General features: G+C 36.4%; 1 protein-coding gene across 2 annotated transcripts; it reads right to left on the bottom strand.

Moving 5' to 3' along the window:
- Positions 1–1,576: 1,576 nt before the first annotated feature.
- Positions 1,577–15,909, bottom strand: LOC113050867 (general transcription and DNA repair factor IIH helicase subunit XPB-like). Of its 2 annotated transcripts, none has more exons than XM_026214278.1 (15): positions 15,726–15,909; positions 15,151–15,350; positions 14,635–14,871; positions 14,360–14,409; positions 13,722–13,863; positions 13,447–13,614; positions 13,060–13,264; positions 12,601–12,915; positions 10,563–10,747; positions 9,615–9,817; positions 6,046–6,142; positions 4,062–4,179; positions 3,720–3,838; positions 3,441–3,590; positions 1,577–2,055 (listed from the first exon to the last, which is right to left on the bottom strand). In XM_026214278.1, the coding sequence occupies exons 1-15, from the start codon at positions 15,751–15,753 to the stop codon at positions 1,918–1,920; spliced, it is 2,355 nt and encodes a 784-aa protein (XP_026070063.1). In that variant the 5' UTR covers positions 15,754–15,909; the 3' UTR covers positions 1,577–1,917. The 2 variants fall into 2 exon arrangements, with proteins under 2 accessions (XP_026070063.1, XP_026070064.1); XM_026214279.1 differs by having other exon boundaries at positions 13,728–13,863; positions 15,726–15,908.
- Positions 15,910–15,949: the final 40 nt, after the last annotated feature.

Here is a 15,949-nt window from a genome sequence, read left to right as displayed (position 1 = left end):
AATACATTTTTGCCATAGTTTGTTATTCTGCAGCCTGTGCCAAAATGCTTCATTTTTTTTAATATTATCAATACACACTCCATACCCTTATAACAAAACAAAAAAACTGATTTGATAACTTTGATATTTTAAAAAACTGATAAAAGAGAAAAAACTGAAATATCACACTGACAAAAGTATTCAGAGTATTAACTTTGTACTTTGTCGAAGCACATTTTGGCAGCAATTACAGCCTCAGGGTTTTTTGGGGTAGGTTTAAAATGCAACAAGCTTTTAACATCTGAAGAAAAGACAAGACAAACGCTCCATAACATGCTAATTGGTAATGACCATCTTAATTTTTTTTTTTTTTTTAATATTTAATGTAGTCTCAGTTAATACATGCCAATAACTGCTATATATACTACCCATGAGTCTGTACAGCATCAGTTATTGAATCAATTTGTTGAGGTAGCTGCTGAACAAATAACTTCTTTGTTTTGAGGGAAAACCAAAGGAAAAGCACCTGAAACATCTACTGGCAGGAGTATGTAATGTGCCAAGCTGCATATATGAAGTAATGAATCAAGAGCATCAATATAAAATGGATTATCTGTATGTTTGCGTAGCTCAACTGGTGGTAAAAACTCCAAAACAATAGGTTTTAATTCCCAGATAAAGTTTGAATGAGCTGGAAGTCGCTTTAAATTACCTTGGACACAAACTAAAAACACAACTCTGCCTTTCACTGGTTTGCAGACTGAATAATATGAGGCTTGTTCCTTTAATATCCATCTATAACAAGATTACAAATTCAGGTCTTAAGGTGAATGGGGATCCCGGATTTCTCCTAGTGCGAGAGACTATTGGATTATATGATTGAGCAAATCACATGAAGTGGGTTTCCTTCAGGACCGTTCTGAGAAGAGGATTACATTTGGAGGCACAAGAGATCATCTAAGTTCACTATGAAAAAAAACTGCATTCAGTAGATGCGCAGCGAGACAAACAACAGACAAATTATTTACTTCCACCCTCAGAAAAATCTCCAAAACTGTAGGACTAAAGCTTCTTTAAAAAAAAAAAAAAAAGCTTCCTCACTATTTAGACTAAGAACTAGAAGTATAGATACCCCAAAATTATTTTTAAAGGGATAGTTCATACAAAAAATTGACATTCTTTCATCTTTTACTCATCCTCACGTTTCTTCCTTCTTTGGAGCATTAAATGTTATCCGTGTGGCTACCAGCAACAGTTTGGTTACAGAAATTCTTCTAACTATCTTCTTTTATGTTCCACAGATTCACACAGGTTTTGGACAATTTGAGTTGGAGTAAATGGTTGCAGAGTGTTAATTTTTTGGGTGGACTATCCTTTTAAGAATAGTAAAGTGTTATTTTGTTAATTGGAGAAAATAGCTACACACAAGAGTGCTGTCAAGGGGTGAACGAGTCTTAACATATATAAAGAAGATTATTCTTTGCAACTTTATAGATCTTGTCTATGCACAATCAGCTTGTAACACTCCAAAGAGAAAGGAATAATTTAAATTGCATCATTTGACCCCTTTAAGATATGTAATGCACTTGTAGTCTTGTTAGTTGCCAAACAGTTTTATTTGAAAAAAAGTTTTGCAGTACATTTCAAATCAGGTTCTGTTTTGGCTTTTACATACTGTACAAACGTAATTCTTTACAGTTCAGTTTCTCACAACAAATTCAAAAATAATCGTCCTTATAATTCATCCTGTTCGTAATACTATACATATAAGATTCTTGAATCTTTCTGAAACGATAGCAGTTTTGTCTTTGAATGGCTCTGTCTGAGACAAGGATCCATGAATTGTCTTTTATTCAGATTCAGGCCATCCCAGAAAGTGTGATGTCTGGGCCTGCTGTCTCCAGATGCTGACGGTGCATCAACGGGCCGTGAGGGAGTTCACTTGCGGAAGCGTTTAAACAGAGGATGGACATTCTTGATTGCTGAAGACTTGCTACCGCGGGATGCCTGGTATTCCATGTAGACGGTATCGTCTGCACCAGACATGGAGCTCATAGTTCCCATTCGGCGAGAGAACTATAGAAATGGGTCAATTAAAAAAGAAAAAAAGACAATCCTTACTTATACATGTTAAGCAGGTTAACAAAAAACATTTTGACGCAAATACAGATTAACCCACTCCTTGGAAAGCTTAAATGCACGTCAATACTATAAACCAGAAGCAGAAAGGTAATTTCTACAATTACTAACAGAAATAATAATAAAAAAATTTATTTTTTATATTTTTTTATATTAAAGAATAAAAATTACAATAACGCTTAAAATTACTAACAATATAACCAAAATTAAAAATGACAACTGGAAACATGAAAGTAATTTTAAATCATTCAAAATGTTCATTAAAAACTGTAGAAGTAAATAAATAATACTAAAATAACACAGCAGCTGCAGAGAAGAGATTTTCAGTGAACAGTGAATAACTGGTTCATTTGGTCTGTTCCTCACGTATTGCTTCATAAGATATAGCATGCAAGTTATACTGATTACTTTCATGTTTTTCACTCCCTGAGTTGTTGTTTTGGGAGGATTACCTATGAAGAGTAATAACGTAGCTACCCGACCTTTCCAGAGATCAGTGTTTCTCTATGTATGTGTGTTGTTATCTGTCTGTGCAGGACCAGTTGCTACCCGTCTTCAGAGGGATTCACTCATGAGTGCAAACCATATGTGACCCGGGACCACAAAACCAGTCTTAAGTGTCAATTTTCTGAAATTGAGATTTATACACAAACTGAAAGCTGAATAAATAAGCTTTCCATTGATGTATGGTTTATTAGGATCGGACAATAATTGGCCGAGATACAACTGTTTGAAAATCTGGAATCTGAGGAAAAATCTAGATACTGAGAAAATCTCCTTTAAAGTTGTACAAATTCATTCTTAGCAATGCATACTACTAATCACAAATTAAGTTTTGATATTATTTACAGTAGGAAATTTACTAAATATATTCATGGAACATGATCTTTACTTAATATCCTAATGATTTTTGGCATAAAAGAAAAATCGATAATTTTGACCCATACAATGATTTTTCTGGCTATTGCTAAAAATATACCCCAGCGACTTAAATACTGGTTTTGTGGTCCAGGGTCACATATGGGTATCTTCGGTCGCCCTGGTGTCTGGGTGGCAGATATACGTCTTAGGAGAAGAACGTTGCGTGTGACCTTTAATCACTTGTCACCTAAATAACCTTTGGAGAAATGCTTTATTAACCTCATGTACATCTGTTAAGACACTTGTTTTTCTGCAGACTGACCAATCAGAATCCATTTTACCTATGTATTGTAATTTCTCATATGTAGTTACCCTTAATTACCCATAATCAAGATCATACAGAAACTTACACCTAGCAAACAAATGAGGCAGCAGAGAGGAACAAAAACGAGTGGAGATACCTGCGGCTTCCCTCCCACGTCTCCTATCACAACTTCCTCTTCTGCGTCAAGATCAGATGCTGCCAGAACCTTCTGCAAGAGCTGCTGCTGTTCCTCACGAGAGGAAAACATCAGGTCTTCCTCCTCCATCCCAGCCAACTTTGTGATCACCTAAAAAGAAACGACAAGAATGTGACAGACTGAGACTCAGCATACCTGGTATTACCATCCAGTTTGGCTACAATTTCCAGTCAGCATAATCAAATTTAGGGGTTGGCAGCTCAAGTATGGCCTTGATACCTTGAAACTGTATCCCTGGTCCACCAGGAATCGCTGTCTCTTGGTGGAATAAGCCATTTCCTGTGTGTCCTGGGAGACGAGGGAGTAGAAGTAAGCATTGTATTCCTCTGCAACCATACCTGTGCAAAAAAAAAATAAAGAATGACAGGTCAGTTTTATATACAGATTTGACATTTTGTTGAATTAGTCAAAAAATATTGCATTGTAATTTCTTCACTAGAAGTTCTAGATGACCTCAGAAATCATGTATTATATCAATTTACAATATCGAATAAAACTAAAATGTTCTTTGCAGATATCCCATAATGATGTTCAACGTGTTGACTTCCAATGGCTGGTTACCTTTCTTGGCTCGCAGGACTCTGCCCAGTCTCTGAGCTTCCTGGCGACGGGAACCACCGTGAGAAGAGATCTGGATTAGCACGTTTGCCTCTGGCAGGTCAAATGACGTATCTCCTACCTGACAGAAGAAGAAAACAAGAGAAAGCATGAGAATAGAAGCGGAAGACAGCCATTCTGAAGCAGTCTCAATCAAACCTGCTAAATAGGACTTTAAAAAAACGAAATGCCTAAATCTTTAATGGTAAACCAGATAAATTGAACATATGAGAATGCCAGAAACATACGATCGCTTTGGCATATTGTAACATTTCAGAATGTAACGCACTGTAAAAATATGATTTGAAGCCTTTAAGTTTGTTTAGTAAACATACTAATAAATCCTGGAGTTATGAAATGCTTTGCAGAAGCTGTTTTGCACAATTTTGCCAACCAAAATATTAAGACATATCATCCCCGAGCAACCCACAGCGGCATTTCATTTCTTTATCCACGTTTTGAACAAATCAGACCTCTCGGTGTATGACATTACCGCGAGAGTGATTCATAAGCACAAGGAGTCGTCTGCTCTCTAAGCTCTCGCAGTACTTTGATGTCACACACCGATCGATCTGATGGTGATGATCCGCTTCAAGTCGAAAAAGCCTAATGATTCAATGAACCATTCATAAAGAACCTTTTACTTCACTCCTGACTGAATCAGCCATTTGAAAGAATCAAATGAATTAATAAATGACTCGATGACTTAATCACCTACCACCACCTACTGGCAATTTTAGTTTATTATTTAGAGTATCATTTCATTCAAGAAATAATTGTATATTTTCATAGTAATAATAATAAAATTAAGAAAATTAATTATAAAAGTTATAGTTCACCCAACCAAAAATGACAATTCTGTCATCATTTACTCACATGGTCCAGAAGAGTATATGTAATAAATTTTATCAAACAAAATATTTCTCGCTGAACCTACTTGATGTAATCTCTGTTTGATGCTTTACACAACAATGACTTTAAATAATCTTTTCAGAGTAATTTATCCAAAATTTATGTGCGATTAATTAGGTTAATCAATCATCACATCGTGTAATAAATTTGATTAAAAAATGTTAAATCGCTTACCAGCCCAAGTTATTTATTGTTTGATTTACTTACCATGACTTGTGAACACAAGGGTTTACTCTATGGTTTACTCATGACAACATTCAGAAAGGTATTGTTTAGTCTGCTAGGATTTTAAAGATACATAGATGTATGGCGTTTTAAACAGCAGCAGAGTGATTGTTTTGTTAAATGATTTATGTAACAAACAAAAAAAAATGTTTTTTTTTAAAGATTATGGTGAAAAGGGTTTTTTTTTTTCAGGTCATAATACATCTTAGACACATGAATGTTATTAGCTTTTCTTAATCACCTAAACTGTAAAACTGTGTGTTTATCTTGAAATATGGCTGGAACGTCAAGTTCTGAAAGGAATTAAAAGGCTCACATCAGTGTATCACTTCTGCTGAACTTGCATTTACTGCAACACACCAGCTTCTGACTGTTAAAATCATTTTGAGATTCAGTTAAATGCTATTTACATAGAATAGATTTATTTATTATAAGTTGCCGACTTTTTCATTAGTGTGAAAGAGGCTAAGAATAACACCTCAAAAATGAAAAGTTAACAATTTCGTCCCCTTGGAATTGTAAGGTTCTATCTGACATTTTTGTCAAAATTGAGTTATTTACATATTCTTATTCTGTGACAATTTATTTACATTATGTCATGTTTTATTTTAAGTTGTGTACATTTTGGGATTTTTTATTGAAAATTTTCTATCTATAGAAATCTATGGAACACAAAAACTTTAAAGCTCAATATCTCAAAACTACTCAGAACGCAGAACTCAGAACCTTATAATTCCAAGGGGACGAATTCTAAATGAAAATGTTAAAATTTACACTTTCACAGGAAAGTGGACAAAAGAAAGCCATTTACCTTGGAGATGAAGATGGTATTGATTTTGGGATTGTGTTTGAAGTTTTGAAGGATCTGCATACGTTCTCCTTGAGATGTGGGTCCATAAATATACGGTCTGATGAGAGAGATCAAAAGAGAATGTATGGGAACACTATTTTAAGTCCTTACTATGTAACGTGTCCTTGTTACACATGTTACAGGTACTAACTATTATAATAACAAATAATTATGCAAAATTACATGTAAGTAACCCTAAGTCTTACGTATATGTACAAAACATATTCCAAAAAAGTTAGGACACTGTACAAATTGTGAGTAAAAAAGGAATGGAATAATTTACAAATCTCATAAATTAATATTTTATTCAAAATAGAATATAGATAACATATCATATGTTAAAAAGTGAGACATTTTGAAATGTCATGCCAAATATTGGCTCATTTTGGATTTCATTAGAATTACACATTCCAAAAAAGTTGGGAGAGGTAGCAATAAGAGGCCGGAAAAGTTAAATGTACATATAAGGAACAGCTGGAGGACCAATTTGAAACTTATTAGGTCAATTGGCAACATGATTGGTATAAAAAGAGCCTCTCAGAGTGGCAGTGTCTCTCAGAAGTCAAGATGGGCAGAGGATCACCAATTTCCCCCAATGCGGTGGCGAAAAATAGTGGAGCAATATGAGAAAGGAGTTTCTCAGAGAAAAATTGCTAAGAGTTTGAAGTTATCATCATCTACAGTGCATAATATCATCCAAAGATTCAGAGAAACTGGAAAAATCTCTGTGCGTAAGGGTCAAGGCCGGAAAACCATACTGGATGCCCGTGATCTTCGGGCCCTTAGATGGCACAGCATCACTTACAGGAATGCTACTGTAATGGAAATCACAACATGGGCTCAGGAATACTTCCAGAAAACATTGTCGGTGAACAATCCACCGTGCCATTTGTCACTGCCGACTAAAACTCTATAGGTCATAAAAGAAGCCATATCTAAACATGATCCAGAAGTGCAGGCCTTTTCTCTGGGACAAGGCTCATTTAAAATGGACTGTGGCAAAGTGGAAAACTATTCTGTGGTCAGACATATCAAAAGTTGAAGTGCTTTTTGGAAAACTGGGACGCCATGTCATCCGGACTAAAGAGGACAAGGACAACCCAAGATGTTATCAGCGCTCAGTTCAGAAGCCTGCATCTCTGATGGTATGGGGTTGCATGAGTGTGTGTGGCATGGGCAGCTTACACATCTGGAAAGGCACCATCAATGCTGAAAGGTGTATCCAAGTTCTGGAACAACATATGCTCCCATTCAGACGTTGTCTCTTTCAGGGAAGACTTTGCATTGTCCAACATGACAATGCCAGACCACATACTGCATCAATTACAACATCATGGCTGCATAGAAGGAGGATCCGGGTACTGAAATGGCCATCCTGCAGTCCAGATCTTTCAACCATAGAAAACATTTACCGCATCATAAAAAGGAAGATGCAACAAAGAAGACTAGAAGCCTGTATTAGACAAGAATGGGACAACATTCCTATTCCTAAACTTGAGCAACTTGTCTCCTCAGTCCCCAGAAGTTTGCAGACTGTAATAAATAGAAGAGGGGATGCCACACAGTGGTAAACATGGCCTTGTCCCAACTTTTTTGAGATGTGTTGATGCCATGAAATTTAGAAATCAACTTATTTTTACCTTAAAACGATACATTTTCTCAGTTTAAACACTTGATATGTAATCTATGATATATTCTGAATAAAATATTGAAATTTGCAACTTCCACATCATTGCATTCTGTTTTTAATCACAATTTGTACAGTGTCCCAACTTTTTTGGAATCGGTTTTGTACAAGTACATGTAGTTAATTAATATTACTCAGTAATTTATATGTATAATTACACTGTAACAAGGACACCTTAAAACAGAGTGTAACTGAATGTATTTGTACATATATACCATCTTGTGCATGTTCAAGAACGCATCAAAAAAAAAAAAAAAAAAAAGTGACGTGACCCATACTCAGAATTTGTGCTCTGCATTTAACCCATCCGAAGTGCACACACACAGAGCAGTGAACACACACACACACACACACACACACACACACTGTGAACACACACCCGGAGCAGTGGGCAGCCATTTATGCTGCGGCGTCCGGGGAGCAGTTGGGTTCGATGCCTTGCTCAAGGGCACCTAAGTCATGGTATTGAAGGTGGAGAGAGAACTGTACATGCACTCCCCCCACACACAATTCCTGCCGGCCCGGGACTCAAACTCACAACCTTTCGATTGGGAGTCCGACTCTCTAACCATTAGGCCACGACTTCCCATCGTACGTCAACCCTTCGTACAAGGGAGTTCACACGCCTACAAATTAGGTACAATTTTATTAGTGACCAATATAATATAAAATCAAGGTATCAACTTAGAAAAAGCATATTTCTAGCAGAATCATACTGTATATTCACATTATTAAACATACTTATCTATGTAGACCTTTATATAGCCTAAATATACATACCTATATATAAATTAATTTTATAAAGAAACCACTTGAAGTTGCAAGCTTCACCTCACAAACCCTCAGAGTCCTTCAGTGTCTCCATACAGAATGAGATTTAGAGTATAGTCTTTCAAACACACTTTGCACACATTAAGCCCATTCATTTGGCAAAGTTAAAGGTGATTAACAGCAAAGGAAAGCTGATTACAGGTTGCACCAGGGCCAGTCGCATATAACTGCCTTCTAGAAAACCCAGACACAAAGACGGGTTTGCATCATGGCCTTACAACATACACAGTTCTGTTAAGTACGTTTTTTGTGGATCATTTGAGCTCATGCGGTGTGCTAAGCTCTTTTGTGTAAGCTGCTCAGTACCAGCTTTTAGAAAGTTTATGACTTTGGTGATACTGCACGTTTCTGGAACTCTGAACAAGGTTCTGAGAAACATTAAAATGATTAAAAGAAAAAAAATCACTACAGTCCTCAAAAGACCCTAAAGAAAAGCCATGAAGAAAAATCCCATTCGTTTTTCGAAAGCACATTATAAGTGGCAAAGCTTTTCCTCACACACACACACACACACACACACAAACTAACAGAGCCAGTTGAAATTATTTAAATGCAAAAACAAAAAAAAGTAATGCCAACAGTACACTCCTAGATTAAGAAATCATGATTTCTTATCGTGAATTGTGTGAACAGCAGACATAGTGTTTTTTTCTGGAACAATCAATCAATCGACTAAATTTTATGTTTGAAAGAGGCTAAAGAGTAGTTTGTTCATGTATAAAGCAACTGTATTACATTTTTGTATTTTTTTCAGATTTTCAAATACTTTTCACATTGAATCCGTTTTTACAGTTATGCTTCATGAAGCTGGTTGGCTTGATTTATCTGAAAAATATTAAATGTCTATAAAGCAGATTAAAGGGACAAATCCGCCTTAAATATAAGAGGCCACTGATTGTGATTGTTGAGCTATACAAAAAACCTTCCAGAAAGAATTGGCATGCATAATGTTGTTGGGGTAAAGCACTAGTGTATGCATAAGTGATTGCGCACGAATAAAACAAGGCATTACTTGTTCAGGCGGATGGCATATTCTTTCAGAGCAAAGACGTTGTCTGCAAAAACGATGATCTTGTCATTTCTCCGCTCGTGGAAGCGGATCAGGAACTGACATGCACGGAACTTGTTGGGATTCATGGTGTAGAACAGAATTCTCTTCTTCGTCTTTATGGCCACATATTCACGATAAAACTCAGGAGACATGGGACACCATACCTAGACACACATAGAGCAAGAGGGAAATGTACTGTAAGCTTAAAGCAAAACCCATTGGATTACTGCACCCCTCCAATTAGTTTAATTAACTACAGGGATTAGCTCCTCAAAAGGGCAAACTCCAACAAACTCTCGTAGTCACTAATGAAGCTGCCATTTAATTAAAAACATATATGGAAGTTATTATATACACATGTAAACCTTATCTATACATCTGTAAATATACAAAAACTGAAGAAACAAAGACATCTTGGACGACATGGGGGTGAGAAAATTAGCAGCAAATTTTATTTCTGGAGTGAACGATTCCTTTAAGGGTTATAAAAGGGAAGTAAATGTTTTGTTTTTCTCTTTAGAATAACCTACAATGCTTTGCATATCTACAGAGCTTTTTTTTAAAGATGGTGTTTTGAGCACAGTGAACAATACATGGATCGGCAAATGTGGTTTTCTGCTCATGTGGCTAAAGGGCCTGCTGGGCTTATTGTTTAGAAAGATCAAAAATTAGAGGCAATGCAGAACAGTATTGAATTTGTTTGTACACCAGGCTCCAAAGCCTCCCATCACGGTGTTCCACAACTTCACATGCATTGTTGACCCTCGACAAGGTTCAGACATCAATCTAAGTTCACATTATGAAATATGCACGTGAAAAGGTCTTTTGTTGTAACATTGGGGGAAATGTTCACTTTCTTTCCTGTTACATATTTGTTATAGCAAGATGATTATATTTTTAAAACCTCACCTCAGCACACTGGACTTTAGCAATGTAACCATTGTTCTGTAGTTCCATCCAGTTCGCCTCATAGAGCTTCGGCCCAATCAGGAAGTTAAGATCGACAATCTTATCATCCTCTCTCACTAGTGTGGCAGTGAGACCCAGTTTACAGTGAGCCTGGACTATGGTCAGAACCCGACGGAACATCCTTGCTGAAAGACAAACACAAAACAGTCAGAAATCTGTCTGGTTTTCATTTATATAATTATGTTATTTGTGTTGAAATAATTTCTGTTCTCAATGAAAGTGAAATGCTGAGCTAAGTGACAAAATTCCAGCCAATCAGAAAATATTCCTCAGATATTTAATTTAATTTTGCTTCTCCACAATTTCAACGATTTCCACAAAAACAAAGTTTTATAAATTTGATAAACTTTTATTAAACAGTTATTATACTTATCAAATAGCATTAAGTAATAAAATTAAATACATTCAATATTTTACTTTTTAATTTTTATAATGCATTTTTGTCTTGTCGATCCACCAGTCCACATTTACGTGTTTTCAGTGTACAAATATTCGATTTTCGCATTGGTATGATCAAAAACAGCAGATAGCTGATTGAAAATGCGGATTCATTCTCTGCCAGCATGAGGCGCTTTTGGAACAGAAGATACAGCGGTTTCCCTGGTAACAGCAGAACAAAGCAGTGGTCAAGTTTACTCAATGAAGTTTAATCATCACACTAAACCATATCGTGATTTTTTTCTTTCCATCCCCAAATTTGAAACCTCTTGAAATCATAATTTTGACTTTCTTGTACAATTTAAGTCTTTTTTTGGCCTTAAATTGGATACAACTACATTTAAGAATTGTTAAGGACCGCAAAAACCCTTTACCATATTTGATGTGCATGATGCATGCATGTTTGTTCAACTCTGAATAAAAGCCTAAATTAATTCTCTTTATGATATAAAATGATTTCGGCTCTTCAGAAGAATTGGATTAAATCAAATATATATTAATTCCATTAAATGTCCATTCATAAAGATTACTTTCATAATGTCTTCATGAACTATTTGAAGTTAAAAATGTTAAAAAAAAACATTCATTTTTGGGTGAACTATTCCTTTAAGACTGCAATAAGAAAATGTTCAAAACAAAAGACAGCAGTGATGCCTTTTTAATATTTGCAATCTGAATTATGATAGGTTGTCTGTCTTGAAATTAGTGGTCTACCAATATATCTGCCCATATTTGGCATTTTTTAAATATAGGCATCGGCCAATACATTTTTCTGCTTGGCCGATGTGTTATAGGGGGACTTTTATTTTGAGGGCGTTTATATCATTTAAACAAATCTTTGAATGACTAATGAACACTTACATTTACTCATTTAGCAGACGCTTTTATCCAAAGTGACTTACAATTGCTCTATATGTCAGAGGTCCATATAGATCTCTGTGTGATGGTCGGTCCATTTGAATTAAATGCTTTAAACTTTAAACTCGTGATTTCAAATTATGCTGCGCTTTATGCATTTGCCCACTGTCATATTCATGTAATTTCCACTGTGTGCTGTATGTAAAATGAGGGTCGCCCTGGCTATTTGAAAAATATTATTCCCAGTGCACACAAACTTTCCAGAATACTGAGTGCCCCGTTTATTACGGTTTACTTCATTTTTATATATTTATTAAATATTTGTGAAAAATACCTTGTATGTTTATTTTACACATTTATTTTTTAATCCATTGTCAAATGATTTCAAATTTCTTAAATATTAATAATAATAATTAAAAAAATAATAATTTATATCGGCTATCGGCACCCCAGCTTTCCAAGATATCGGCATCGGCTGTCAAAAAACACATATCGGTCGACCACTACTTGATATTACTGAAATTTCACAGTGGGTGAGCCAACTGATGTGAAATGCAGACAACAGAATTCAAGAAAACAAATTAAAATAAATAAATAAATAATTGCACTGATGACATAAATTCTCACTTGATATTTTATCAAGTAGCAGTCATGGTGTGTGACCTTTACACACTAAACCTACCTGGGATTGTGTGCACCTCATCTAGGATAATGAGCCCCCACTCCTGACTTCTCATCCACTCCATGACCCTCTCAGCCTCCCATGAGCGTTTGGTGGTGTGCCCTAGCATAGAATAGGTGCTAATGGCCACTGCGCAACCGATGGGTTTGTCTTTTGCGTCTGAAGTGAAACGGCAAATCTGGGAGTCATCAATGGTGGACCACATCTTAAACTGAGCCTTCCACTGTTCCACTGACACAGAGGAGTTTCCCAAGACCAGACAGCGCTTACGCACTGTGCAGGCAGCCGTGACGCCCACCAGTGACTTCCCAGCACCTGTAGGACAGAACAATACAACAACAAAAGACCATAATATAGACTTTTTTGGTTTTACCCCAATAATACCATTATATATATCAATCAACATCTTCTGGGAAAGAAAGGGTTTAAACACTGTACATAAGTTAAGAGACTGTTTACCACAAGGCAGGACGATGACTCCAGACCGCGCTCTGCCGTTCCCAAACATCTTCCTCAGACTCTTTTCCTGATATGGTCTCAGCACAGCGGTGGGCTTCAGGTCCATGTTGATGTCCGGGTTCACCGTGTCGTTACGGAAGTCATACTCGGCCAGAAGGGGATACTCCAACTGAATGCAACGTTTCTGAAGCTCCTCTATCATTTCCTAATAAGGGCCAGCACAAAGAAGAATGAATATGCATGAAGTCTTCACTGAATGCTCTAATCTAAAGGATAGCCAACATGAAAAAGTTACACCTCAATCAGGCCTGTCAGAAGTACAGTCAAAGATAAATTAACCTTTAATTCACAATGAAGAAACATTCTCATCCAAGCACAGACACACACCTGACGGATCTCGAATGACACTGTTTGTGTCTCTTCCTCCTCCTCCTCCTCTTTATCCATCTGTTCGTAGTAATTATAGATGTCCTCTGGCACCTGATTTCCTGTGTGCTGCCCATCTGAAGGTTGGGAGGTGGATGGACCACCACTGTCCTGCTGAGACTTTGAGATCTTGACAGGATGACACAACAGGTTTTGGTAACAGGTATGAGCCATTGCTCCACTGGGAATGTTAAAAGTCAGAATGTTTACACCCAAACAACATGTTTTGTGCCCACACTCACTGCTGATTTGCTAGAGATGGTCTCGGTGATGAGCTCAGTCTCCTCACCCTCAGCAGAACGAAGACGACAGTCTCGAATCACAGAGTCCTGTAAGAGCCTCTGAATGACATCAGGGAACGCACTCTCCACGAAGTACCTGTTCTCAACACACACACACACAAAAACTTTACCTTCTGCACTATCAATGGCATGTGTTTGTTCCTCAGTTAAGCTTTTAAGGACTCACATGTGGCAACCAAAAGTTTGTGATCAATAAAAAAAAAAAAAAAAAAAAAAAATATAATAATAATAATAATAATAATAATAATAATAATAAATATATATATATATATATATATATATATATATATATATATATATATATATATATATATATATATATATATATATATATATATATATATATATATAATATCAGAAATGAATACATTTACATACAAGCCAAGGAAGCATTAAATCGATCAAAAAGGAACGACATCTACAATGTCACAAAACAAAACTTTCCATTCAGAAAAACTTTCCATTTCCAGAAAAATATAATATTCAATATAAAACATTCTCTTACATATCTGATTTTCTAACCTTCTTTAGTAAGAAGTTAAGAATGAGCCATTTTAGCAAAATGGACCAACCTGTTATGCTTCAGGACTAGTTTGACTTTCCCGTAGCTCACTGTGCACAACTGCAGGAGAAGACAGAGAGCAAATTATTGGCTTTGTTCCACAGAAATTGAATATAAAATAGAATTCTTATATTTATGCATTTATCCTAAGCAACTTACAAAAGGGCGGCAAAGCTATTAGAGCCAACAATACAGTAGTCGTAATAATAGTCATGCATTGGTCCGTGGTCATGCATTGGCATATGCTCATGGTTCAAACAGACTTCACTGCCAGCTAACACACACCTTAATAAACTGCACTATGCCGTCTGGCACAGAGGTCTTGCTGAGTTTCTGCAGGTACTCTATGATGTCAGAGGTCTGCAGGCCGACACTCACAGCGGCGTATAGAGAATAGGCTGTCAGCTTGTACTCGTGCACATGAGTAGGTCTGCACACCGGCTCTGATATGGCCACCAGGAAGTCCTGAGCATATTTATACACAGGAGAGAAACCCTCTAGGAAGATGTGACCATCTGGAGCCTAGAGAGTCAAACAAAAGAGTCAAACACACGGATAATGATAGTTTAACACAAAAAAAAAAAGTGTGTCAACTTTAGATCTAGGCAAGTTAAGATTCTAACAAATATAGCTTTCTGTACAGCACTAAAGACAGTATATTTGAAGCAAATATATAGGTCTTGAGACATCTCTATACAAAGTGGTAATTTTTTTATTTATGCAATAATAATAATAAAAAAAAAAGAACTCTAATTCTCCCTTTTCGTTCCCATGTCAAGGATCATGGATCTTGAGTCTTACCACCCATAGGGGCCGAGAAGTGTAATCATTCTTGAGAAGCATCTGTAGTCTGTAGTCTTTGGCTCCATACTCATCCAGTTTAGTGCTGGATTCATCCACATGCTTCCCAGCAGCGGCTGGAACAGCCTCCTGAGACTCACTGCCCATCACCTCTTCATCATCCTCTTCCTCATCATAATAACGTTTCTTCGACTTTTTATCTAAAGTGAACAAACAACCATTTCAGCCATGTAGACTAGTGATGATGGTCAATCCTGCTACTGGAGATCAGGTTTTAGTTTAAACATCAAGTTCGTTTTGTAACACACAGACGAAGACCTCGCTGGTGCAGGGGTCTTTATTGATAGTGTGAGTTAACATCATTCAGAACCAATGTCTGAATCTACACTCAACTTTTGTGAAAAATGTACATTTGACCATGCTTTTAAAAAGAGTGACTCTTACTTAATGCCTAGAATGCTTAGGTGTTTATATATCAGTGCTTTCTTGAGTGGGAATTAAGTATATCTTTTTACGTAATTTCATAATTACGTAAAGTCATTTCTATTTAAAAATGCATATTTCATCCATCTTACCTCGATCACTCTTATCTTTCTTTCCCATGGTGTCAGGCCTTGTAAACACAACCTATTGTGAATTCAGTAATGGTTAAACACAATTTAACAACAAAAACGCAGGAGAATTCATTGAGTCGTCACAGGTAGCGCTGTCATGTCTATCAAAACATAACGCGCTTTCTCTACGGATAAAGCGCTTGAGAAATTTAAAGCAACATACACCAGTAGCTCCACCTGCCGGT

Source organism: Carassius auratus, chromosome 31, assembly GCF_003368295.1.
Source record: "Carassius auratus strain Wakin chromosome 31, ASM336829v1, whole genome shotgun sequence".
Classification (NCBI taxonomy): domain Eukaryota; kingdom Metazoa; phylum Chordata; class Actinopteri; order Cypriniformes; family Cyprinidae; genus Carassius; species Carassius auratus.
This window is presented reverse-complemented; position numbering and strand designations above follow the sequence as displayed.

Coding starts and splice junctions, on each gene's coding strand:
- LOC113050867 (XM_026214278.1), bottom strand. CDS start 15,753: ATGGGAAAGAAAGATAAGAGTGATCGAG. Junction 13,864..14,359: donor CTAGTCCTGAAGCATAACAG/GTTGGTCCATTT, acceptor TGTTGAGAACAG/GTACTTCGTGGAGAGTGCGT. Junction 10,748..12,600: donor TGAGGTGCACACAATCCCAG/GTAGGTTTAGTG, acceptor TTTGTCTTTCAG/CAAGGATGTTCCGTCGGGTT.